This window comes from Capra hircus, chromosome 18 (assembly GCF_001704415.2).
Source record: "Capra hircus breed San Clemente chromosome 18, ASM170441v1, whole genome shotgun sequence".
NCBI lineage: Eukaryota > Metazoa > Chordata > Mammalia > Artiodactyla > Bovidae > Capra > Capra hircus.
In genome coordinates, this window is record NC_030825.1 from 50,582,927 (window position 1) to 50,606,649 (window position 23,723).

The following is a 23,723-nucleotide window of genomic DNA, read 5'->3' on the forward strand; positions in this document are numbered from 1 at the left end:
CTGGAAACAACCCGAATTCCCTTCCCTGAAGGACTGGCTGAGTAAGCCAGGCCATTAACATGTGTGTGCACATCTGCGTGTACTGTGTTCCTCTGGCTATATGTATGCACGCACATGTGTGTGTGTGTATACACACACAGACAGACACATCTCTGGAAGGGTGATCCAAGATAATGGTAACACTGGTGGCCTCTGAGGAGGGGGCTTGGGAAGAGACTTTTCATTGTGAAACCTTTGTATCTTGGCACTGTACACTAGGTATATGTATTCTTTTGGGTTAGCCAAAAATTTCATTCAGGTTTTTCTGTGAGATGTTTATGGAAAAGCCAAATGAACTTTTTGGCCAACCCAATACTTATACTCGAAAATATTTCAGAGAACCAGAGGAAAAAATAACACACCCCTGTGGGCCACAGCTGTTGGGGCCGGCTTGGGAGAATCACCGAAGCAAATGGGTGGGACGCTGGAGTGGCTGGGAGGCTGAGGGGTCCGGCTCCACCCTGTCAGGCAGGCGGTGGCAGGGTGGGCACGACCCTCAAGGCCCACAGCCTTCCAGAGCTGCAAGTGCTCCCTGGGGTAAGTAACGGGGTAGTGTGCACACACAAGCAACTCAAGGACACCGGAAACCACTCTCCCAGGACCCTGTCCTCCCCTTTATAAAGGGGGGCCCTGGTTCCGACCTGCAGCTGAGGCAGCACAGGCAGGGGCTGAGGGGTGAGGCGCCCGCTCACCTCCCAACGTCACACCCAGGACCGCCACCCGCCAGCTGTCTGTCCCCCTCTGCACCTCTATCAGGAGCAACAGTGACTCGACTTACCGCACAGCAGGTAAGCTTGTCATGATAAGTGACACGTTTTTATATCATTTTAGTTCCTATTATGCATTCAGAAATTACCCTGTGCTCTTAAATATAGTAACTGGAACCCTGCCAGGCAACCCTGGCAGTTGCTGAAGTTATCCATGAAGTGGAACTCAAGAAAATCACTAGGAGGGTTTTCAAAGAAAAAAAGAAGTGAAGAACCAACCGCAAGGAAAGTGTCTCTGTGTGTGAGCGCCTCCTTGTGGCCCTGACACAAATGGGCGGCCTCTGGGATCTTGACACCACTATCATTTGCTGTCCTTCTGAGGTCAGCAACCTCAACCAGCCCCACGAGGGTCTGGCCTGGGCCCTCTCCACAAGAGGGGGTCTATGGCTGCTCTATCACTGCCCCTCATACTGAAGTCTGGCCCGCACACCGCGGGCCCAGCGCGCGGGACCCTGCCTGACGTGCAGCAGCCTCCCAGCATGACGGCGCCGACTAACTAAAAATAAACGGATGATCATTTATGAAGACAAAAACAGGTCTGAAGATGGATGACGGTTATACAACAGTATGAATATGCTTAGTGCCACTGAAGAGGACACGTTAAGAACAGTTCAAATGGTCAGTGTTGTGTTGAAATGGAAAATGGAAAAAAATGGAAAAAAAAAAACCAATGGGAAAAAAAAAGGATGCCGTCTAACCTCACCTTCACCTGCTCTCAGTTCTTCTCCTCACTCCCTGACCACTCCTTGGTAATCTCCTTATCAGAGACTATTCTCGAGGTGGGAAAAGCACCCTCACTCCCTCTGGGCCCCCTCCTCTCTCTAGGCTCTTCTCCGGCGGGTACCACCAGGCCCGCGGCTGTGAACATGCCTGCGCTGAGCCTTCCCCGCGGACTGCTCACCTCTCAGCCAACCCGGTGAAACCTGAGCGCCCTCCCACCCCACCTAGCACTACAAAACAGCACGCTCCTCTGGATGCTGAAGTGCCCCATCCAGGCGTGACCCAGCCCCTTGTCTGCTCCCAAATTCCAGCCCATCTGCAGGGAGAATCCTGCTGCCCCTCTCGAGGCACCCCCAAAGTCCACCCCTGCCTCTCCTCCTCATCCCACCACTTCCCCCCAGGCTGCCTCCCTGCCTCCCTCCCACCCGCCCGACAACTCCTCACAGTGGCCCCAGCAACCTTCATACAAGGCAACTCAGATCACCACTTGTTAGCCTCAAACCCTCCCAAACTCAACGCTCTTGGGAAAGGGTTCAAATTCCTTAGGCCCGGTAATCACTCACTCACTCGGTCACCAGCCACGCTGGTCTCTTCCGTGTCCCCTCATCCCACTTCAGGGCCTTGGCCTTGCCTGTTTGCCCTGGTTGAGCCCTCTCCTCCTGAACTTCATGTAAACCACCCTGCAAGTCACCTCCTCTGAAAGGCCTTCTTGCCCCAAACATCTAGAGAGACCCTGATCACGGGCGCTCAGCCTTCCTTCCGACTCTGAGCAGCGTGATCACTTTCCGCTTGTCTCCCTGGCTGGTGAGGGCAGCCATGCAGACAGGGACGGGCCTGCTTGGCTCACAGATAGATCCCAGCCCTTAGAACAGGCCTGGCAGACACAAGTACCACACAGCAGTGAGAGGGTGAAGAACCCAGTCCAAAGGAGCCCACAGCCTCACAATGGAGCTGCAATCTGGAAAACCCCTCATAGGCAACCTGGCAGAAATGGGGGAAACCTATGATGAGGAGGGCAGACAGACAGAGGCCCTGCGGGAGCCCAGAGCAGGAGGAGGTGGCCCAAGTGGATGACGACCGGGACTTACTCCCTTCACCTCAGAGCTGGCAGGAAAATCACGGCCTACAGGTGTGCAGGGAGCTGCCCAGCTCTCCACGGGTGCCCCACCCACTCTGTGCTGCATGTAAAAAGCAATCCTGCAACTCACCCTGAAGGAGGGGAGGGAAACAGTCTGAAAGTCACAAAAATATATTAAAATAGCTGTTTTCTTCTCTCGGTGTTGGCTTCCCACCTCCATGCCCCTTACCCGCCGCCCACCACAGACTTTCAGGGAGAAAAGAGGCCCGGGCGGGTGCCCTGGCTACAGCCTGGGGTCTGGGGAGGTCCCTCCAGCCTGGGAGTGAGGGCGGCTAACAGTCTCTACTGGCTCGACGCCACCGCCGACGAGGGCGCCGCTGGGAGGCCGGAGGTGCAGGAGGGTCAGGCAGGACGCAGCGGACAGTCGGGCCTTGCCACGGGGACAGAAAACAGAAAAGAAATGAACAGAGTGAAGATCAGGAGAGAGTGGGGGAGGGCAAAGCAGTTGGGGGGGGGGGGGCAGAGGCAGGCGGGCAAGGAAGTCCCGGGGTGGGGGACACAGAAACCCCTCCGGGTGCACCCTATCTGGGGGACAAGGAGGCCCCAGAATGTGGGTTTGAGGCAGCAGATGCTGCTGGGAGAGAGGAAGGGCATGGAGGGGAGGAGAAGGGTCCTTGGCATCGAGAGAGGTAAAGGGGGGGTCCTGCCAAGGCCACAGTCAAGAGGCAAGAGCAGAGGACGGGAAGGAAGGGAAGCCCCAGAGCGGCAAGGCCGGGCCACGGCGACCCTCTCGGATTCAGAACACCCAGGTGGCTCCCCGGAAAGCTCAGGCCAGCGGAACACCTGAGGGGGCGACAAGTCGTCCGGAAGCCGGCAGGGAGGGGTAACGTGCCCTCGCTGAAGACTGATGGAGCCGGGAGTCAGGAGAGGGGCCTGCGCCCCGCCCATGGGCTAGAAGGTCCTCCGGCCCAGTCTTTTGAATACGCTCACGGTGCCCGCGTGGTCCATCTGGGCACCCAGGCCCTCGCTGGAGCTGCTCCCCCGGGGACCCACCAGAGTCCTCTTAATGGTGACCTTGACCTCAGCTGAGGACTTACTCTTGGTGCTGGTGACCTGGCTGTCCTGGGCCTCAGGCACGAGGGCGGGCTTGCCCAGTCTCTGGATGATGCTGACTTTGGACAGGGCCTCCGGCTTCCTCTCGGGCGCCGGGCGCGAGGAGAGGGCCAGGCGCCGCAGCGTGGGGGCAGCAGCGGTCGGCGCCGAGCTCGTCGCCTTGGCTTTGACAGCCAGCGCAGGCTGCGGGCTGGCCTTGGCGGGGGCGCGGCCCAGCCTCTTCAGGACCCCGGCGTACTGCAGGACGGAGCTGCTGCTGCTGTCGTTGTCGCTGTCCCAAGCCAGGTCCTCGTCCGTCTCAGGCGTGGCCCCCAGGCGGCTGAAGACTCCGGTGGGCTGTGGGGGTCGCAGACAGGACAGGTGAGCCACCGAGCCACTCACCCTGTAATCACAGAGCTGCCTCATCCGTGCCTGGCCTCGTGGGGCTCGCACTTGGGAAGCGCACCCCTCGCTGACACACTTGATAGTAGTGAGAGCCAGGAGAGGGCAAGTCCAGGGAACTGGGGGAGCCCAGAGGAGACCACTCCCCGCCGAAGTTAGGGGAAGGCATCCTGGAGAAGGGACCTCCAGGATGAGACCTGAGAGCTGAGTGGACGTGAGTCAAATAAAGAGCAGGAGGGAGAGGGGAGGTGAAAGGAAAAACTGGCTGCAAAGGTCTATAGAGGACCCACAGAGAAGAGGCGAACTTGGTCAATCACTCCACAAATAATCTGAGTTCCAGCTCAATATCTGGCCTGTATTGGGCAGTGCTGGGGACTCAGTGCTGACCAAGACTGGCCCTGCACCACTCACAGGGGGCTTACAGTCCAGCAGGGAAGACAGAGTCGGCATCGGACCTCACACAAGTAATTCTCCAGTAATGACAGGACTGCGTGCTTGGGAGGGCGGGTGTGGGGCGGGGGCAGTGGAGAGCTGTGGACAGCGAAGCCTCGTCTCCTCGCTGAGTTCAGGGACACTTTCTCTGAGGCTCCGCTGTTTAAGCAGAGTAAAGCGCACCCTCAAAGTCCCCCAGGCATGAGTAACAGTCATATTTATGGGGTACTTGCCCAGCTCTTCCCACGGCGGCATCTTTAAGCCAGGTTATCCTGAGCATTACAATCATGCTCATGATAAGATTTAGGAAATGAGAAAAAAGCCAGAGTGGGTGAGCCCTGGTGAGCAAGCAAGGAAAGGCAGCTGGCAAACTTGACCAGCGTGAATCTGAGGCGCCATTTCAAGACGCTCACCAGGGACTTCCCTGGCGGTCCAGCAGACTGCGCTTCCACTGCCGAGGGCGTTGGTTCAAGCCCTGGTAGGGAAAGTTCCGTGTGCTGCTCAGTGCGGCCAAGAAAAAAAGATGCCGACCAGGCACCAGACAGACCCCACCACACAGGTATACCTCCTGAGTCCTCACGACTACCCTGTGAGGCAGGGACTATACAGAGGAGGAAACTGAGGTGAAATGGTCGAGGCCATGAAGCCAGGCAATGGCAGAGCAGGATTCATCCCAGGCAACAGGCTCAGGCTGCGTCTCCTAACCACATGCCACGCCTGGAGCCTGCGAGACCCCAAGTGGAGGCAAGAAGATCGGGCTACCTCCTGGGCTGGTGAAAAGCCTCTGAAGGGTTTACGGTGGGCGAGGAGGGCAGAAGGGGCCTGTCCTGTGGGTCGTAGGCACTGCTGCTGTGAGGGAGGGGCTGGAGGGCTTTCCCTGGAGCTGCACAGACACCAGCTAGGAGGCCACTGCCCATCCCAACGGGACGAGGCTGCAGACAGGAGATAGATGGTGCCCTCAGACTCAAGACTGCCTGGAACGGGGGCATGGAGCCCCCAAGACAGGAGGAGGATGTACTTTGGAGGAAGATTCGAAGCCAGTTAGGGGACATGCTGGTGGGTGGGGTCCCAGGACACTGTCCAGGGGTCCACCAGAGCCCTGGGGCTAGAAATCGGGAGAGAGATCGGGGTAGCAGACAGACAGGGAGCCGGACTGGAAAGGTACGTGAGACAGGGTGAGGGGTATGCAGGAAGCGCCAGGAATGACACTCAGGGAAGACCAAGCTTTGAGAGTCCCCAGGGGCTCCCCCACTTCCCACTCACTTTATTCCCCGTTGTGGTATCTGCCTTGGTCTCAGCGCCGAGGCGGTCAAACACAGATGTCCTGTGGAGACCTGGGAGGGAAGTGAGGTTGTTAGCCTACGCCTGGGGGGTGGCCCCTGCAGGCCTAAGCTGGGCTGAGCACTGAACAGACAGGGAGGGGTCATCATGGCCAGCCCAGACCCCAGGAAGCTCTGGTCCAAGCAGGCGCACACTGGACGGAGTCAGGTTTTATGTCTGTGTTGTCCGCTAACACTGACCTTAACCCCCACACTTCTGGTCAATGTCAAATGTGAGAAGGATCAATTAAAATGGACACTTCCAGTCCTCACTTCTTGGTACCAATTCAGTAAGTGTATGTGCAGGAAGAGTTCTCAATCCCTACTGCTTCCTTCCCCTCTTTTGGGGGCCTTGGGCCTCTAAGAGAATCAGATAAGTGGTAATACCCTCCCTAAATAACAGTTTGAAGAGCCATCAACAGAAGAATGTTTACTAGATTACGATACAGAAGTATTATGGAAACACTGAACAGCCATCAAAAAGAATGAAGCAGATCCATGTGCACTAATGTGAAAAGAGCTCAATAAAACCTTATACAATACATGCAGGATGAGACTATTTGTGCTTAAAAAGAAAAAAAAAAGCCGAGATGCATGTAAACACACAGACAGATGTCTGGAAAGGCGCCATTACATGTGGGATACAAGTTTGTTTTTACTGCCTCTGCATCCACTGAATATTTTTCCGTGAGAATATACACAATGTTCTGACAGAATGCAGGGCTTCAGCAGGAGTAAAAAATCCACCTGCCAATGCAGGAGACAGAAGACACGAGGGTTCGATTCCTGGGTCAGAAAGATCCCCTGGAGAAGGAAATGGCAATCAGCTCTAGTATTCTTGCCTGGAAAATTTCAGGGACAGAGGAGCCTGGTGGGCCACAGTCCATGGGGTCGCAAGGAGTCAGACACAACTGAGCACAAAAGGAATGCTTAAAGAAGAGCATCCTCATACCGCCAGATAAACTCCAGCTCTGGACTGAATCTCAGCCTGACCCCTCTGGCTCACCGCGATGGTTCCTACTGTTTGGGGCACTGTCCTCAGCCAGGCACGGTCACTGACTTAGCAGGCAGACCAGCACTGGATCCGTGCCACCGTTCCCCGGGGGAGAGACGCCCGCTGAGGCACCGAGGATCCCTGCTATGCTAACTGCAGGACAAGAAGGCAGAGGTGGTGATGCGCCCCTCTCTACTATGGCCACCATTGCTGTCCCTGGGTCCAAAGCCCCCTGGATCCCCATCAGAGCCTGCTTTTGGGCCAACACCCGTAGAACGTGACCAACCCTGCAAGACGCAGCAAAAGGGAAACACAGTCTCTGCCCCTCCCCAGGCCAGTACCTTTTGCTGCCTGCTGCTGCTCCAGGATCTTCCGGGTCCGCGGGGTAGTACCTTTGGGCATGTTGATAATGTACTTCCCCTCCATCTCGGCGGTGACCCGGCGCCGCTTGGTGGGAACACTCAGGCTCTCCTCCTCTCGGCGGGCCAGGGCTGCTGGGGGAGGGGGTGGTGGTGAGCATCTTCTGAAAGGGAATGTCCACTTGGGGTGGGGGGCTGGACGCCCTGCAAAGGGCACACACGTGCCCTTTATCTCCATGCGTTCCCATGACCAGAATCCCTTCTCTTCCCAACCTCCCCTATGGGCATTGACTGATCCACCAAGAAAGTCAGGGGCCTGGGCCCAGTGGGGTTGCAGAAGGCTATGGCTGGCCTCCTGGGCTCTCTGTGGCTCTGACCCACCCCCCAGTAGGCTCGCCTCCCAGGCCAGCCAGAATACTCTCAGACGGGAAACTGCTGGGTGGTGGACAGGCCATCAAGGTAATGGCTTCACAGGTATGATCATTTGTTAAAAATCATTCAAGCTATGTACTTACAATGTGTGCCTTGTGCAAAAGTAAATTACACCTCAACTTACAAAAATAAACAGAATCTCCTCTACTGTGCTGAAGGGGAAGGAACCATCCATCCCAGGCCCCACATCTTTTCACTACTTTAGGAATGAATCTTAACTTTCTCACTCTTGGCCCACAAACTGAACAATCAGGAGGAGGAGGAGGAGGAGGCGCTTCCAGACACATGTGGCCCAAAGGGAGCACCTGTGATGGAGGTGGACGGGGCGTGACGGGGCTGGGCGCCATCCTGGGCCTTGCTTTCCACATGGGCCAAGACCACTGGGCTGTGGGGGTGGACTCAACAAAGGCAGAAGCGTGTGATGGACAGAAGGCGGGCTTGGAAGCCCAAAGGCCGTGCCCCACTCCCAGCTCACAAGCTGAGACCAGGAAGAGCAGCGGCCAAGCATAGAAGAGTCTACGCAGGAAGAGGGCCCTGGGAGAAGGGAATACTGGGGCAAAGGCCCCATGATGGGAAGGACCCTGGAGGGGAATGGAGGCAGCAGGCAAGACATAAACCCACAGGGCCCAGCAAGGCCACGTGGGAAGATGACTTTACTAATGGAACAATAGGAAGCCCTGGAGAGTTCTAGACAAGGGTGGAAAAGGATCAGATGGAAAGTTTTAAAGGATCCCTCTGGTGGCTAACAGGAAAGGTAGCTTCTTTACCTTTGACCCCAGGCATCAAGCACAGGGCCGGGAACCAGTGTGGGGCTCAGTGACCATCTGTTAAAAAAGACTGAACCACCCACAGTCAACAACACTGTTCTGCACACGTAAAGTTTCATGAAGTAGGCAGATCTCACGTTGTGTTCTCACCACAATAAAATAAAAATTACACAGACTGAACTGGCCCCTGCGTGAGAACTGCAACGGGCCCACGACACTCACAGACACCATCTCAAGGGCTTCCAACGGTCCGCGGAGGAGGGTAGCACCAGCCCCCTTCGACAGACGTGGAAGGCGAGGCCCCCAGAGAGGCCGTGACCTGACCGAGTCTGAACACTGTGCACACCCCATGGCCTGCACAGCAGCGTCAAGAACACATCCCCCCAGATGCCGTCTGCCAACCCGCAGCGGCCTCCAGCTCCTCCCACCCACTGCCCACGTCCCCTCACCGGCAGCCTTGGCACTCTTTGCTGCCATCTTGTTGGACACGGTGACAGAGATCTTGGAGGTGCTGGTGTCCGGCCGCCTGGGGGGAGTGCCAGGTGGGGAGTCTCGGTTCAGGCTGTTGGTGATCATTCGGGAGGCGGCTGGCAGGAAGAGCAAAGAGGAGAGTCCAGTGAGACAGGGCCCCAGGAAGGGGGCAGGATAGGGAAGGCCACCTTGGGACTGAATGGGCTGTACTGTCAAGACAGGGAGGCCTGGGGAGGGCCTGTCTTCCAGGGACTAGTCCAGCCCGCCTAGCCCAGGGGGTGCTTTCCTGAGGCCCAGACCAGATGGTTCCAAGCACCCTTCATCCACCGGTCACCCAGCCCTGTGCTGAGTCCTTCCCTCTCCCTCCCCCACAGCCTTGCTTTCCTCCAGGACCTTCCTCCTCCAGAAACCACACACCTTGGGGTGCCTGCTATTTGTCTATCTGCTGTCTGGCTGGCTCACAGCTCCCCCAGTACCAATGGGCTTGCTCTCTCTCTTCATTCAGGTCTCCTCTCAGACTCAGCCTCCTCAGAGAAAACTCCCGACTGCCCCCTCAACCGCTCCCACTTCTACCCTACACTATTCTTTTTCTTCATAGTCCGTATTACTGCTGGATACGCGTGCATGCTCAGTCACTTCAGTCGTGTCCGACTCTATGCGATGCTACGGACTGTAGCCCGCCAGGCTCCTCAGTCCATGGGATTCCCCAGGCAAGAACACTGGAGCAGGAAGCCACGTCCTCCCCCAGGGGATCTTCTTGCCCTTCCTCCAGGGCTTCCCAGGGATTGAACCCACGTCTCCTGTGACTCCTGCATTGCAGGCGGGTTCTTTACCCGCTGAGCCAGCAGGGAAGCCCACTACTGCTCGACATTCAAGTACATTTATCTGTCTACTGGCAGACTCGCCCAAGAGACTGCAAGCCTCAAGAGGAGATACTGTTTGTTGCTGTGTCCTCAGCACTTCACAGGTCCTCAGTAATAAACATCTACTGAAAAGATGAACAGGGTCACCGAACCTCTCAACACCCCTAGCAGACAGGCTCTGCTGCAAACGAACTTTAAAGATGAGGAAATTGAGGGCACTCAGGGAGGAGGGTCACCCAGCAGGGGCCCTGGACAATGTAGGTGTGCCTTCAGCTGGGCTGGGACAAGAAAAGAGGAGACCTCCCTTGGAGGTGGGGAGCAGTCTCAGGCACCCCGTCTCCTGTGGAGAAGGAGAAGGGGTGTCCCAGTTTGCAAGATGGGCTACAGAGAGCAGACGGGAGGGCCAGGAGCAGCTGCTGCTAGCTTCAGGGGTGGGTTTCCTGAACTCCCGGGGGAGCCCTGCAGGGGAGGGGGTAGGGGGGGTCTTCATGCTACCACTCCTTGCTCAGTAGGCCTAGGAACACCCCCTATAGTGGCTATCAGACGTTGCTACTTTGTCCTACCCCCTCCCCTCCGGAAAAGTTCTCTCTTCCTGCAGTGTGCTACCTCTCAAAGCCTCCTGAAATCCTTCATGATGACCCTCAACACAAGATTATAATTTCCTATTGCTTGGTTGTTTTTAACTATAACTACAGTATACAGAAAAATACATCAAAGCTACACAGTCCATTTAACATCAATTCCCATAAACCAGGACTTTCCCAGCGGTCCAGTGGTCAAGAGTGGCTTCCACTGTAGGGGTCATGGGTTTGATCCCTTGTCAGGGAACTAGGGGTACATGGGTGGGTCGGTGGGTGTGTGTGTGTGCTTCTGTATGTAACTTAAATGAATTACTTTGCTGCACACCTGAAACACAACACTGTAAATCAAGTATATTTTAACAAAAATTTTTTAAAAACCTTGGGTCAGAAGATCAGTTCCTCATTATCAGTAAGTGCACAAGTATGATTTGAAGTACTAAAATGTGCAAGTGTTAAAAATAAAATGAATTTTGCAAAAGGTGACCTCTTACTCTGAAAAGAAATCAACTACTTTGAAATCAAAAATTTTTTTTTAATGTGTGTTTATATCTGTTTGGGGGAAGCCTGTTAAGCAGCAAAGGCTAATCAATATGTACGTATGCATGTATGTCAAATTTTTCAAGTGCCACACTGCTAAAAAATCAGAAGTATAAATATAGTTGATTCTTATCATTCAGATTCTGTATTTATAAACTGGCATATTTACAAATTTATTCACAACCTCAAAACCAATACTTGTGGGGTTCTGTGGTCATTTATAGACAGGCACAGAGAGGCAAAAATCCTGAGTTGCCTAATGCATGTTCCCAACTGAGGTCAAACAAGGCAACACTCTGCTATCCTGCCACAGCTCACATAGTAAACAAGTCTATATAGTGCTGCTGCTGCTGCTGCTGCTGCTAAGTCGCTGTAGTCGTGTCCGACTCTGTGCGACCCCATAGACGGCAGCCCACCAGGCTCCCCTGTCCCTGGGATTCTCCAGGCAAGAACACTGGAGTGGACTGCCATTTCCTTCTCTAGTGCATGAAAGTGAAAAGTGAAAGTGAAGTCGCTCAGTCCTGTCCAACTCTTCTCGACCCCATGGACTGCAGCCCACCAGGCTCCTCCGCCCATGGGATTTTCCAGGCAAGAGTACTGGAGTGGGGTGCCATCACCTTCTCCACACCATCTATTTACGGTTTCCTCAGTGATATTTTCACATCTTTGTGTTTCTGTTTGTGATTCTGCTGTTTAAAATGGTCCCCAAGCTTGGTGATAAGATACTGGGTAGTGTCCTAAGTTCAAGAAGGCGGGGATGCGCTTTATGGAAAACATATGTGCGTTGGATAAGCTTCATTCAGGCGTGAGTTTTAGTGCTGTGGGCTGTGAGTTCACTGTCAATGAATCAACAATATATATTAAATAAGGTCTTTTAAAACAGAAACACACATAAAATAAGGTTGTACACTGGTCAGATGATGAAGATGTTGTGACCAGAAGCTTGCAGGAACCTGACCCCACATTTCCCTGGGAGCAGTGACTCAGAGTCACTGACTCAATGCTCCCAGTGGCTTTGCAGAATGGAACAACCACGAACGAAAATCGATCGTATGCACAGTCACTCTCTGCTCCATTTATCCCTGAGACAAGAGAGCCCCAGATGGCTGTGCTTCCACCTCTGCAGAGTCCAGGCGTGTCCCCTTCACTACAGAATGTCGGAACGGAGGAAAGAGGCCTGAACAGACAGGACTCACCGCTAGAAGCACCTCGGCGAATCTCGCCTGGGAGGGGGCTGGGGCTGCAGGGCACCGCCTCAGTGGCAGCTTTGCACATATCCTGTAAAGAAAACAGGTGCCTGGGGTTACCATGGGGATGGGATGTGAGGTGGAGGAAAAGGGGACCCAGATATCTGAGCAAAACTGGGGGAGATCAGAGCCTGGGCTGTTAGAGAAGAGATTTCAAAACATTTCACTTCTACTTGCAAGTTTTAAGTCGCTTCAGTCATGTCCGACTCTGTGTGACCCTATGGACTGTAGCCCACAGGCTCCTCATTTCATTGGAATTCTCCAGGCAAGAATACTGGAGTGAGTTGCCATACCCTTCTCCAGGGGATCCTCCTGACCCAGGGACTGAATCCATGTCTCTTTCGTCTCCTGCATTGGCAGACAGGTTCTCTACCACCATCGCCACCTGGGAAGCCCAACTTATAACAAAGCACCAGACAAACCCAAACAGGGACACGCTACAGAACAGCTGAGCAGTACTCTCCAAAACTGTTAAGGTCATCTAAAACTCGGGAAGAGCAGGACTCTGGCCCAAATCAAAAGAGACTAAGGAGACACATGGAGAAAATGCCATGTGGTACCCCAGAGGAGAAAAGGACATTAGTGGAAACCGGAAGAAACCCAGAGTCCGTAGCTTAGTGAATAACAGCATGTGCATAAGCTGGAGCTCAGTCGCGTCTGACTCTGCGACCCCATGGACTGTAGCCTGCCAGGCTCCTCTGTCCTTGGGATTCTCCAGGCAAGAATACTGGAGTGGGTTACCATTCCCTTCTCCAGGGGATCTTCCTGAGCCAGGGATCGAACTCACGTCTCCTGCACTGGCAGGGGGATTCTTTACCAACTGTGCCACCTGGGAAGCCCAATAACAGCATAGCAATGTTTCTTTCTTAGTTTTGACAAATGTGTCATGGCTATGTAGCATGTCAACATTAGGGGAAGCTGGGTGAAGGAAATACAGAAACTTTGTGTCCTACTGTTGCAACTTTTCTACAAATCCAAAATCAGTCTCAAATTTTAAAGTTTAAAGAAAAGAACACATTTTGCTCTGTGACCTCTGGGATAACTCAGACAGCATCCCTGGCTTGAGAGAGCCCTTGCTGCAGGGTCCTGTCCAGGATGATGGGCAGATGAAATCCTGGCCCTGGAATGCAGAAAGCCTCTAAAATTAATGAGAAAAATCCCAGTGACCACCACGTGGTACGTGGACTGCTTGAGAGTGCAGCCTCTGCAACAAGCCTCCCTTACGGGAAGAAGGAGTCAATAAGCTGGTAATGTGTATAAAGGATGAAGACAGGGACTGGCGGGCCACGGCAAGAGCCTGGAAGTGCTAATGATCACAGCTAAAGCAACTCTTCACTCCAGGCCCGGCACTTGACGCCATATACACTCTCTGGTGGACGGCCACAGAGGCCCTATTCAGAAAGGGTGAGTGCAAGGCCTGTTTCAGTGACTGGGGGAGGTGAATCACTAGTCCAAGGTCACTGTCAACAGAAAGCCCAAGAATGGAACCACCATGCTGTTGGCCAAGTCACCAACTGTGTCCCACCTCGGAAGCTCCTATTTTGGGGACAGAAGAGTCACAGTAAGAATAACTATGATGAGGGAAGGAAAAACTAACAGTAATAATAATAATAATACTTACAGAGAGCCCTTAACGAGGCCCTGCTGTGTACACTGTGCTAGGGCTTTATGTAGCTTAACACTTACAATCCCCCTACGAAACAGGTTTGCCTATGTGTATTCTACAAGCGGAGAAAGTAAGGTTCAGAGAAATTAGGCAACGTGCCCCGTGTCACACAGCAAGCAGTGGAACCAACCTTGGAATCCAGGTATGCCTACCTTTGCTTCCAAGCCTCCGACTGGTTCTACCACCAGCCCTCCATCCCACCCTAAACCCAGAAACAGAGGCGTCGAGCAGAGAGCCCACCTGGCGGTGCACCACCTTGGCATGCTTGAGGATGGCAATGATGTCGCCCACCACGGTCACGCCCAGCTCGTTCATGATCTCCTTGTTGAGGTCCAGCAGCATGCTCTTCTGGATTCTGCAGGGAAGGGTGACAAGTGAGTTGGGGTGGGTGGGCCGGCCTGTTCCCTAACTCCCCTTCTTTCCCCAGGGTCAGCCCTGTCCCCTCAGTAGCCTTACCTATTATCCACAAACATCACAGCGTAATTGACAGCAGGTCCTGGAGGAATGCCGGCTTCCTTAAAGAACTGGATCCACTCGGAAGTGGCTGGGAGCGTGGAGGTGTAGACAGGGCTCATTATTCACATGATTCTCCTTAGAGAACAGCAGCAGCAAAACCACAACAGCAGCAGCTCCCACAAATTAAGTGCTTATCAAATGCCAGGTCCTGAGCACTCCACGTAGATGACAGAACTAAGCCGACCTGCCAGCTCTGGGCGTTGAGCAGCACTGACACCTCTACTTGGCTGATGAGGAAACTGAGGCAGGGAGAGGCTGGACGCCGGGCCCCAGGCCACACTGCTAACAAGAGACAGACTCCCCAAGCCCCTGTGCTCCTGGACTGCCCTTCTCCTCACAACTTTGCCCTGCCTGGAGCATGATGACCCCCAGCAACCACTGTCCCCCAGGCTTGGCCAATGACTGGGGGCGGCGGGGAGTCAGGACTCTGGGTTCTCCACCCAGGTCTCCATCACAGGTGCAGGCCCAGAGGGTGACAGGATCCACAGGTGGGTGGAAAGAAGGTTTGCACAGTTGGCCTCTGGGTGTCAGCAAGCATCTCCACTACAACACGCACAGGAGCAGCCCAGCCTCAGAAAGGAGGTCATGAGCACAGGCTTTGGAGTGTGGGTTGGAATCCTGGCTTTGCCATCCCCCAGAAAAAGGACTCTGGGGAAGGTAGCGCTTGCTGCTCGGTCTCCTCTGGGGTGACACATTCCACAAGCGTGTACTGAGCATCTGGCACACACCGAGTCCTGCTCCAGGCACTGGGGATACTGCAGGGCCCAGAGTGCCTTCCCTCAGGGAGCAGACACTCTAGTAGTAAGAGCGCTGACGTCCTGGGTCATCGTGCAAACTAAAGAGAAAGGATGCAGAAAGGGCTCGAAATGGCACAAGGCCCAGAGGATGTCCTCCCCCACGGCAGCCGTGATGGTGACGGTGACGGTGATGACGTCCCCTCTACGCGTGGAGCCTAGACCAAGCAGACTTCATCCACCCAACTTCACTGTTTCCAAAGTTCTTTCTTGGCCTCTTGGGTGTGACCTTCAAAATGACCCTGACCACTCAGGCCAGGTATCAGAGCAGATCACTGGTTCTGAGTAGAATTTTTTTTCTCACATTTTAGTATCTCGGAAACTAGGATTTACCTCACAGTTGATGGTGTGCCACAATTTAATTAGCAACATTTTCTTTTAAAGTCTTTCTCATGGTATATAACGGTACATCCCAAACTCCATGCTATTTTTTTTAAAAAGGAGAAATTTGGTGTTACTATGCCCATTTTGCTGATATGACAACTGAGGCTCAGAGCAGGGCGAGGGACACAGTCTGGATGAGACGCTGCGTGGAGGGCGGCAGGGGTCTCAGGTGCCCACCCAGCACGGGCCAGTCTCCCCAGGCCTGCAGCAAGTGAGGTGCTCACAGCCTCAGGACTTCTACCAGCCCCGAGGAAAGGATGGACTTTTTTCTTCTTTGCCCAAGCACTTTCCATCTGTCAAGACATGGGCGGGGGTGGGGGGGGCCTGGGTTCCTTTAGCCAAAAGCAGGCAGCTTTGTCTAAATATCAAAAACTACCACGTAATAGTTCCATTTATGTGAAATGTCCAGGAGTGGTAAATCTATGGCGATCTATAGGGACAGAAAATAGAATAGCAGCTGCCAGGGACCGGGCTGGGAAAGCAGGGGGGAGAGGGGAGTGACTGCTAATGGGCATTTGGGAACTGGGGGAAGTGAGGAAAATATTTTGAAATTGATTGTGGCGATGGACGCACAAGCCTACAAACACAGATTTTAAAAACCACTGGACTTCCCTGGTGGTCCAGTGGTTAAGAATCTGCCTGTCAATGCAGGGTACACCTATTCAATCCCTGGGCTGGGAAGATTCCACATGCTATGGAGCACCTAAGCCCGTGGGCCACAACTACTGAGCCTGAGCTCCAGAGCCTGCGAACCGCAACTACTGAAAGCACGTGCCCTGGAGCCCGTTCTCCACAACAGGAGAGTAGCCCCCACTTGCAGCAACGGGAGAAAACCCACAAGACCCAGCGCAGCCAAAAAGAAAAAAAAAACAAACCCAATGAGTTGTATGAAATGTGAACTGTATCTCAACTAAGCTGTTATTAGGGGAAAAGGAAACACAACACGGTTGGAGGCAGTCAGTTGCCTGAAGCAAAGTCCAGGAGCTGCAAGAGACCCCGTATCCGGCGTCAACATCATTTTGTGTTCTATGAAGGAGGAAAACCTGCTGCCAGTTAAATGGTCCTAAGCACCAGCTGTAAGATGCACCCCCGTCTCAGAAATAATAATACAGGCCACAATGCGTGTCTGGGACTCAAACGGGTGACCTGCTGTTCACGCCAGAAGACAGGCACTAGAATATTCCTAGCAGCTAGTCTCACAATCCAGAAACAGTATCCACTGACAATAGCACTGGCAAAGAAACGATGATCGATGGCTCACCCAGTCCACACGATGCAGCAGAGTAAAGCAAGAACTATGGGGAATGCCCTGGCAGGCCAGGGGTTAAGACGTTCACTGCAGGGGATGCAAGACAGACCCCTGGTCAGGGAGCTAGGCTCCCACATGCCTCCCCGCCAAACAAAGAAAACATTAAAACAAGCAATATTGTAACAGATTTTTTTTAAAAAAGGAAAGAACTACAGCTACACACAGCACCAGAGATGACTCTCCGGCACTGCGCTGAGCAACAGCAGCCAGATACAAAAGAACACAGGGCATGGCCGGATTTCCTTCGTGTAAATTCAGAAGCAAGTCTGTAGGAACGCTTTCATTAGTGGCACACCGATAAGGTAAGGTAAGGAGGGAAGATCGCAAAGAGAAGATAGTGGCAGCTTCCATCTGAAGGAGGGAGGTGGTGTGACGGCTGGAGCCTCGAGGTGGGTAGGCAATATTCTAGTTCTCCACCTGGATGGTTAGATGGGTGGAGGTTTTTTTAAAACCTTTCTTACTGAACTATAAGGTACACTCACAAAAGTGCACACAAGTCGATAGATTTTCGTAAACCAACACACCCATGTAACCAGCACCCAGATCAAGAAGTAAAACATTTCCAACATTCTAGAAGCATTCCCCCGGCCTCCCATTCCCTAGGGAGCCACTTCTCCCTGCCTCCCAAGGGCAATAAACACCTTCTAGCAGCACAGAGTGATTGTGCCTGCTTCTGCGTTTTATTATTTCGACCATGTGGTGCAGCATGTGGGAATCTTAGTTCCCTGACCAGGGATCAAACCCATGTTCTATTGAAAGCGCAGTCTTACCCACTGGACCACCAGGGAAGCCACTCCTGTGCTTTTTGTCAATGGAATCAAAAAGGATGTATTCAGATGTTTGCTTTCTAATTGCTCTCATGATCACACAAATCTGTTTTACATACTTCTCTGTATATTCAAAAGTCCAAAAATTTAAAAGTGACTAGCTAATAATCTCTGTGTTTTGGCAATCCCCAAGTACAAAGTTTAAAGAGAATGTTGATAAAGCTCATGAGAATAGTAACAGCTAACATTTGCTGAGAACTAGGCTCAAGGCTTTACATGCAATCACCTCCTTAATACTTAAACAACGTCCCAGGATGTTATGATCTCCATTTTACAGATGAGAAAATCAAGGCTCTAAGAGGTCATGTGGGTGACCTGCTGGACTCCAGAACCCGAGTTCTTTATGGCCATAGTACGTTGTCAGGAGGCCAGGATAGCAGAAAGCAGGCGGTCGGCCCTGAGCAGGCCTGGCCCTGCCTCCAGGTTCCTCAGAGCACAGCTGTTCCTGCCAGTGACTGGCCCTCCCTCCCCCACCCAGCCCCCCCTATTAAGGTCACACGTCAAAAAGGGGGAGAGGGGAGAGAGGGCCCTTGAGAGAAGACTCACCCATAGTCACTGAGACCATTGTCTCCTGGGCCTTCACGCCGCTCCCTGGAGCCTGAAAGAGAGGACGAAGGGAGAGCGCTCGTGAGCCACCGCCGGCTAAGTGTCTGTCCGTCTCTTGCTGCCTGTCTGTCTGCCTGCCAGAAAAGAGTTCCTGGGCTGGGGGCTCACAGCCCAGGAATAGCCTGGACAGCTGGCAGGAAGTCAGCCTGGGGCAGAGCTGTCACTGCAGAGATCACTCCTGCCTGGGACAAGGCCCAGGGACAGCAAATGTCCACAGCTCCGTCCCCACACACCTCCCAAGTTTCTGGCTGGAAAAGAGAGAGACAGATAAAAGACCCTCCCTGGCCCAAGACCTTAACCATAAATACCCATTCATTCTTTCAAAAACTCTCTCCTGAAAACCTACTGGGCGTGAGGTACTGCTCTAGGGGTCGGGAATACAGAGGTAAACAAAAACCCGGAGCCTGGCCTCTACGTGGTGACACAGTTAAGGACAGAAAACAATTAGCAAACCAGCTGACAGTGTCGTGTGTCAGAAAGCCTTCAGTGTCATGGAGAAAACGCGGAGGGCCCAGGAAGGGAGGGCTTACAATTCTAAACAGGTGCCCGGGGAAGGGCTCTCTCTTTTTGTTGCTGTTGTTTCTTAAAAAAACTTTCTGGCCCCACCATGCAGCACGCGAGATCTTAGTTTCCGGAGCAGGGATCGAACCCATGCCCCCAGCAGTGGAAGTACAGTCTTATCCACTGGACCGCCAGGGAAGTCCCCAGTAGGAGCTCTCCAAAGTGACATTTAAGAGACCGAAGGAGGTGGAGGAGTGAGCCATGCAGTTTTAGAGAGGAAGAGTGTTCCAGGAGAAGGTACAGCAAGTTCAGGGCCCTGAGCCAGAAGCCCATCTGGCATGTCCGCGGGGCAGCCAGGAGCCCGCAGGGACCATACCATAGAGGGAGCGAGGTGAGTGAGAGAGCCAGGGACAAAGAGGCGGGGCTCCACTCAGGACGGGCCCCAGGGCAGAAACACAAAGCCAGTTTTCACTTGGGTAAGGTCAGCGGGTGCCAGAAAGACACATGACATACGAGCACCAATGGAGACCTTCTCCTGCACGTGAACAACAACGCTGAAACAGAACTAAAAGAAATCATTTCCTCACCTGATCTACCACTACTGACTCCAGGAACCCCCATGTCCCACACTGCCCCTCCCTGGCCATCCTCTCCCCCTACGCTGCTCCCCCGCACTCATGCCAGCCCCCAGTTCTGACTCATGTCCCCCACCCCTCCATCACCTACAGGGTGCAGAAGGCCCACTCTCCAGCCCCTTTCTGTGGACCATCACCTACCATCTGCCCCTTCCTACCCACTATTTTAATGGTATCGCAGTGATGGTACTCTGGGGGACTTCCCTGGTGATCTAGTGGTTAAGATTCCACCTTCCAAAGCAGGGGATGTGGGCTCGATCCCTGGTCGAGGAACAAAGATCTCACGTGCTGCAGGACAACTAAACCTGACTGCCGGGGCAACTAAGCCGGAACGCCACAACTAGAGAGGCCTGCACTCCATAAGGAAGAGCCCGCGCAGCCAAAAAAAAGTGTGGCGGGGGAGGCGAGAGTGCCTCCCGGGTGGCTCAGTGGTAAAGAATCCGCCTGCCAGTGCAGGAGACATGGGTTTGATCCCTGACACGGGAAGATCCCACGTGCCACGGAGCAACTAAGCCTGTGCGCCACAACTATTCAGCCTGCACTCTGGAGCCCAGAAACCACAACTACACACGCCCTAGGCCCTGTGCTCCGCAACAAGAGAAGGCACTGCAATGAGAAGCCCGTGTACCACAACTAAAGAGGAGCCCCCGCGCATCGCAACTAGAAAAAGCCTTGTGCAGCAACAAAGACCCAGCACGGCAAAAACCAAAAATACATAAACAAATAAAATTATTTTTAAAAGTAAGGACTCTGGAACCAGACTTGCAGGGTTCAAATCTGGCTCTACCACTTACTAGCTGTGTGACCTTGCCAAGCAACTTCACCAGTCAGGCCCCAGTGTCCACGTCTGTACACTGGGATGGTACACCCCTGACTTATCCCAGAGGACTGCTGTGGGGCTAGATGAGTTTCTATGCACAGAGTACCTGAGAGTGCCTGCTGCATGCTAAGTACTTTAGAGTGCTGGCTCTTCTTGCCCCCCAGGCCTCCCACTCCAGCCTTCCCTCCAACACCCAAGGGCTTTGCCAGCTACACACTCTTCACACAGAATGTCACCTGTGCCTTGCATGTTTGCTTCTCCTATCCTCCTAGCAAGCTCTCCATCACTCTGCATGGCTGCCACCTGCCTTGTGACATCTTCCCAAAGTCCCCAGGGTGATGCTCTCTCCTCCACCCTCAACTAGGATGAGGAACATGACCAGAGGCATCACTTGATCCCGTACTTGGCTCCTAAGATGCCCTTTCCCTTCGGGATGTTACCACTGGACAAGAACAACACAACCAACATCTCTCAAAGAGCAAGGCCTGAAGGAGGCTTCAGTAAGCCAGACAGAACAACGCTGCACATAGCAAGCACCAACTATGCACCAGGAATGGTGCCAGGCATCACGCCAACGCCTCACAACCTCCTCATGCGTGAGGACTATCATTAGCCACATTTTAATCAATGGGAAAAAAAAAAAAAAACTGACTCACTGTGGTACAGTCATTTGCCAAATGCCACATCAAGCCAGAGCTTTACTGGGATTCAAAAACAAAAACAAGTTATCCCTGATTCCAGTGCCCATGCAGCAGCTCCTGATGAGCATTCACGTGCCTAGCATTGCTGATGAACACACCTCAGCGCCTCCTCACCATCACCTGCGGTAGAAAGTAAAAACAATCTCCAAGTTACAGGGGATAGTGGCAGGCCTGAGGTCACACAGCAAGCAACTGAGGGGCCAGGATGCGAACCCAAGTCAGTCCACTGGTCAAGAGATTACTATGAGCTGGGCACTGAGGTCTGTCTTAGCAAAGTTTCAGTTAATACTTACTAGAAGCCTTTAGGTACTGGTATCCTCCCTGGTGGCTCAGTGGTAAAGAATCTGCCTGCAATGCAGGAGACTCAGATTCGATCCCTGGGTCGGGAAGATCCTCTGGAGGAGGAAATGGCAACCCACTCTAGTATTCTTGCTTGGGAAATCCCACGGACAGAGGAGCTTGGCAGGCTACAGTCTGTGGGGTCACAAAAGAGTCAGACACGACTGAGCAACTGAACAATAGCAACATCTTCCCACTACAGCTGCAGAATTCCCCACCAGAATCAATTTTCTCTCTCCACCATTAAAAACCTATCTCCCACGCTGACTTTATGAACAGCGAAAATTATATAACAATAATAGAAAAATGACAGCTCCCCAAAATTCAAGTAATTACCATTCACCACACTCCCTATGCTCAGCCCTTAGAAGGCCTGCCTCCAAAGCTCGATCTTACCACTTCCTAACCCTGACATTGGAAAAGACTCTGATGCTGGGAGGGATTGCGGTCAGGAGGAGAAGGGGACGACAGAGGATGAGATGGCTGGATGGCATCACCGACTCAATGGACGTGAGTTTGAGTGAACTCCGGGAGTTGGTGATGGACAGGGAGGCCTGGCGTGCTGCAATTCATGGGGTCGCAAAGCGTCGGACACGACTGAGCGACTGAACTGAACTGAACCCTGACTCTGAGGCAAGTGGTTTAACCTTTTTGGATCGCACTTTCTTCAACTGTAAAATAAGAATGACAGGAGTTATTGTACATCAACTATACTCAAATTAAAAAGAAAAAAAAGGATAGGCATATCTATTTTTAAAGTGCTTAGTGGGGTTAAGAGTTCCTAAATGCTAAGCTGTTAGAACGACGCTCAGTAGGTTTTGTACATGTGCATTAAATAAAATAAGTACATCTTCAGTGAGTCAGGAAAAGGGTAGGACAATCACTAAGCCAAGACCATCATATGCCAAGTGCGAGCTGAAAACAGAGTATAACTTGACAGGACCCATGAGACCTGACAGCATGGAATCACAAAAACACAAGTCCTTCCTTTTTCAATTCTTTCCTTTTCTATCTACAATATAATAAACCATTCTGCTTCCACTGGAGTTCAGGCTAAGTCCTCCTTTTCACAGCCAAGCAATGCTAGTTTTTCATTAGAAAAGCAATACAAATTTTCCTTCTCAAATGAACCGACTGGAGAAAAATGAATCAGTGGTTTCAAAGAAAAAGGAAAGCCTTAATACTACAGGATTCAGCAAAATATGACAAATAGTAAGTGGCAGGATGTCAATTTGCCTAGCTGCAGATTCAAAGTCTTTCCTATCAGAAGGAAAGTGAAGGAAAGCTGAAGTCTCTGAGCTTCTCCTTCTTCTCTACTTCCTTGCTAGTCTCATCTACACCAATGACTCTTGGAATCATTATGTCGTTATTGTTTAGTCACTAACTCATGTCCGACTCTCTGTGACCCCACAGACATCAGTGCACCAGGCTTCCCTGTCCTTCACTATCTCCTGTCGCTTGCTCAGATTTATGTCCATTGAGTTGGTGATGCTCTCAAACTGCCTCATCTTCTGCCGCCCTCTTCTCCTTTTGCCTTCAATTTTTCCCAGCATCAGAGTCTTTTTCAATGAGTTGGCTCTTCACATCAGGTGGCCAAAGTATTGGAGCTTCAGCGTTAGCATCAGACCTTCCACTGAATATTCAGGGTTGATTTCTTTGCGGTCCAAGGGACTCTCAAGAGTCTTCTCCAGCACAACTGGAAGGTATCAATTCTTCAGCGCTCAGCCTCCTTTATGGTCCAACACTCACATCCATATATATAGCTACTGAAGAAACCATAGCTTTGACTATAGGGACCTAAACACCTAATGGGCGTCTGCTATGGCCAGTATTATTATTATAGTCCGGATCTATTTACTGAGCTCCTGCTCTACACCGTCAGGCCCTATGCTGAGTACTTTACACGCACATTTCATCAGCATCCTCACAATAACTCTATGATATGATGAAGGGATTATTAGCCTTCATCCTATAAACGATGAAAATGAAGTTCAGATAAGGGAAGGCACAGGTCCGCTACCACAAAGTGTAGCTTAGGATTTGAACTGAAATGTTGGCTCCCAATTTCACGCTCCCACACCCTGATCTTCCGTACCAAACACAATCATCAACAATACTAACAATAATAGTATAGCAAAGAAGTGTGCAGTGGGCCAGGCGCTGAGCTAGGGCTCCGACAAGCACGAGCTGACTTCTCACTCCAACCCATAAAGAGGATGCTATAGTCACATTCTGACCCCCATTCTACAGAGCAGGAAACTGAGATTCAGAGAAAGAAATCGCTTGTCCAGAGCCGCACGGCGGCTCCAGGACTGACTCCGGAATCCCGGGGCGCCATTCATCTCCACCGCATCCAACCCATATCCACCACCCCTGGCCCGCGCCTCACCTGGCCCTCGGGGCCCGCGCCCACTCGCGCAACCCGCCCTCCCGGCGGCGCCAACTGTCAGACCCACCTCCCTCCTCCCGGCTGCCCGCCCCGGAAACACCGTTCTCGCTGCCGGAAGTCGGGCTTACCCGCCCTC

The 23,723-nt window shown here is 52.7% G+C and overlaps 1 protein-coding gene across 4 annotated transcripts; it reads right to left on the minus strand.

The window, feature by feature from the left end:
- On the minus strand, positions 2,758-23,682 carry C18H19orf47 (chromosome 18 C19orf47 homolog). Of its 4 annotated transcripts, none has more exons than XM_018062419.1 (10): positions 21,153-21,263; positions 18,143-18,194; positions 14,223-14,310; positions 14,007-14,121; positions 12,050-12,131; positions 8,851-8,988; positions 7,185-7,334; positions 5,794-5,864; positions 3,702-4,053; positions 2,760-3,034 (listed from the first exon to the last, which is right to left on the minus strand). In XM_018062419.1, the coding sequence occupies exons 2-10, from the start codon at positions 18,159-18,161 to the stop codon at positions 2,937-2,939; spliced, it is 1,113 nt and encodes a 370-aa protein (XP_017917908.1). In that variant the 5' UTR covers positions 18,162-18,194; positions 21,153-21,263; the 3' UTR covers positions 2,760-2,936. The 4 variants fall into 4 exon arrangements, with proteins under 4 accessions (XP_017917906.1, XP_017917905.1, XP_017917908.1 ...); XM_018062418.1 differs by having other exon boundaries at positions 7,185-7,337; XM_018062417.1 differs by lacking the exon at positions 21,153-21,263 and adding an exon at positions 23,588-23,682 and having other exon boundaries at positions 2,758-4,053; positions 7,185-7,337.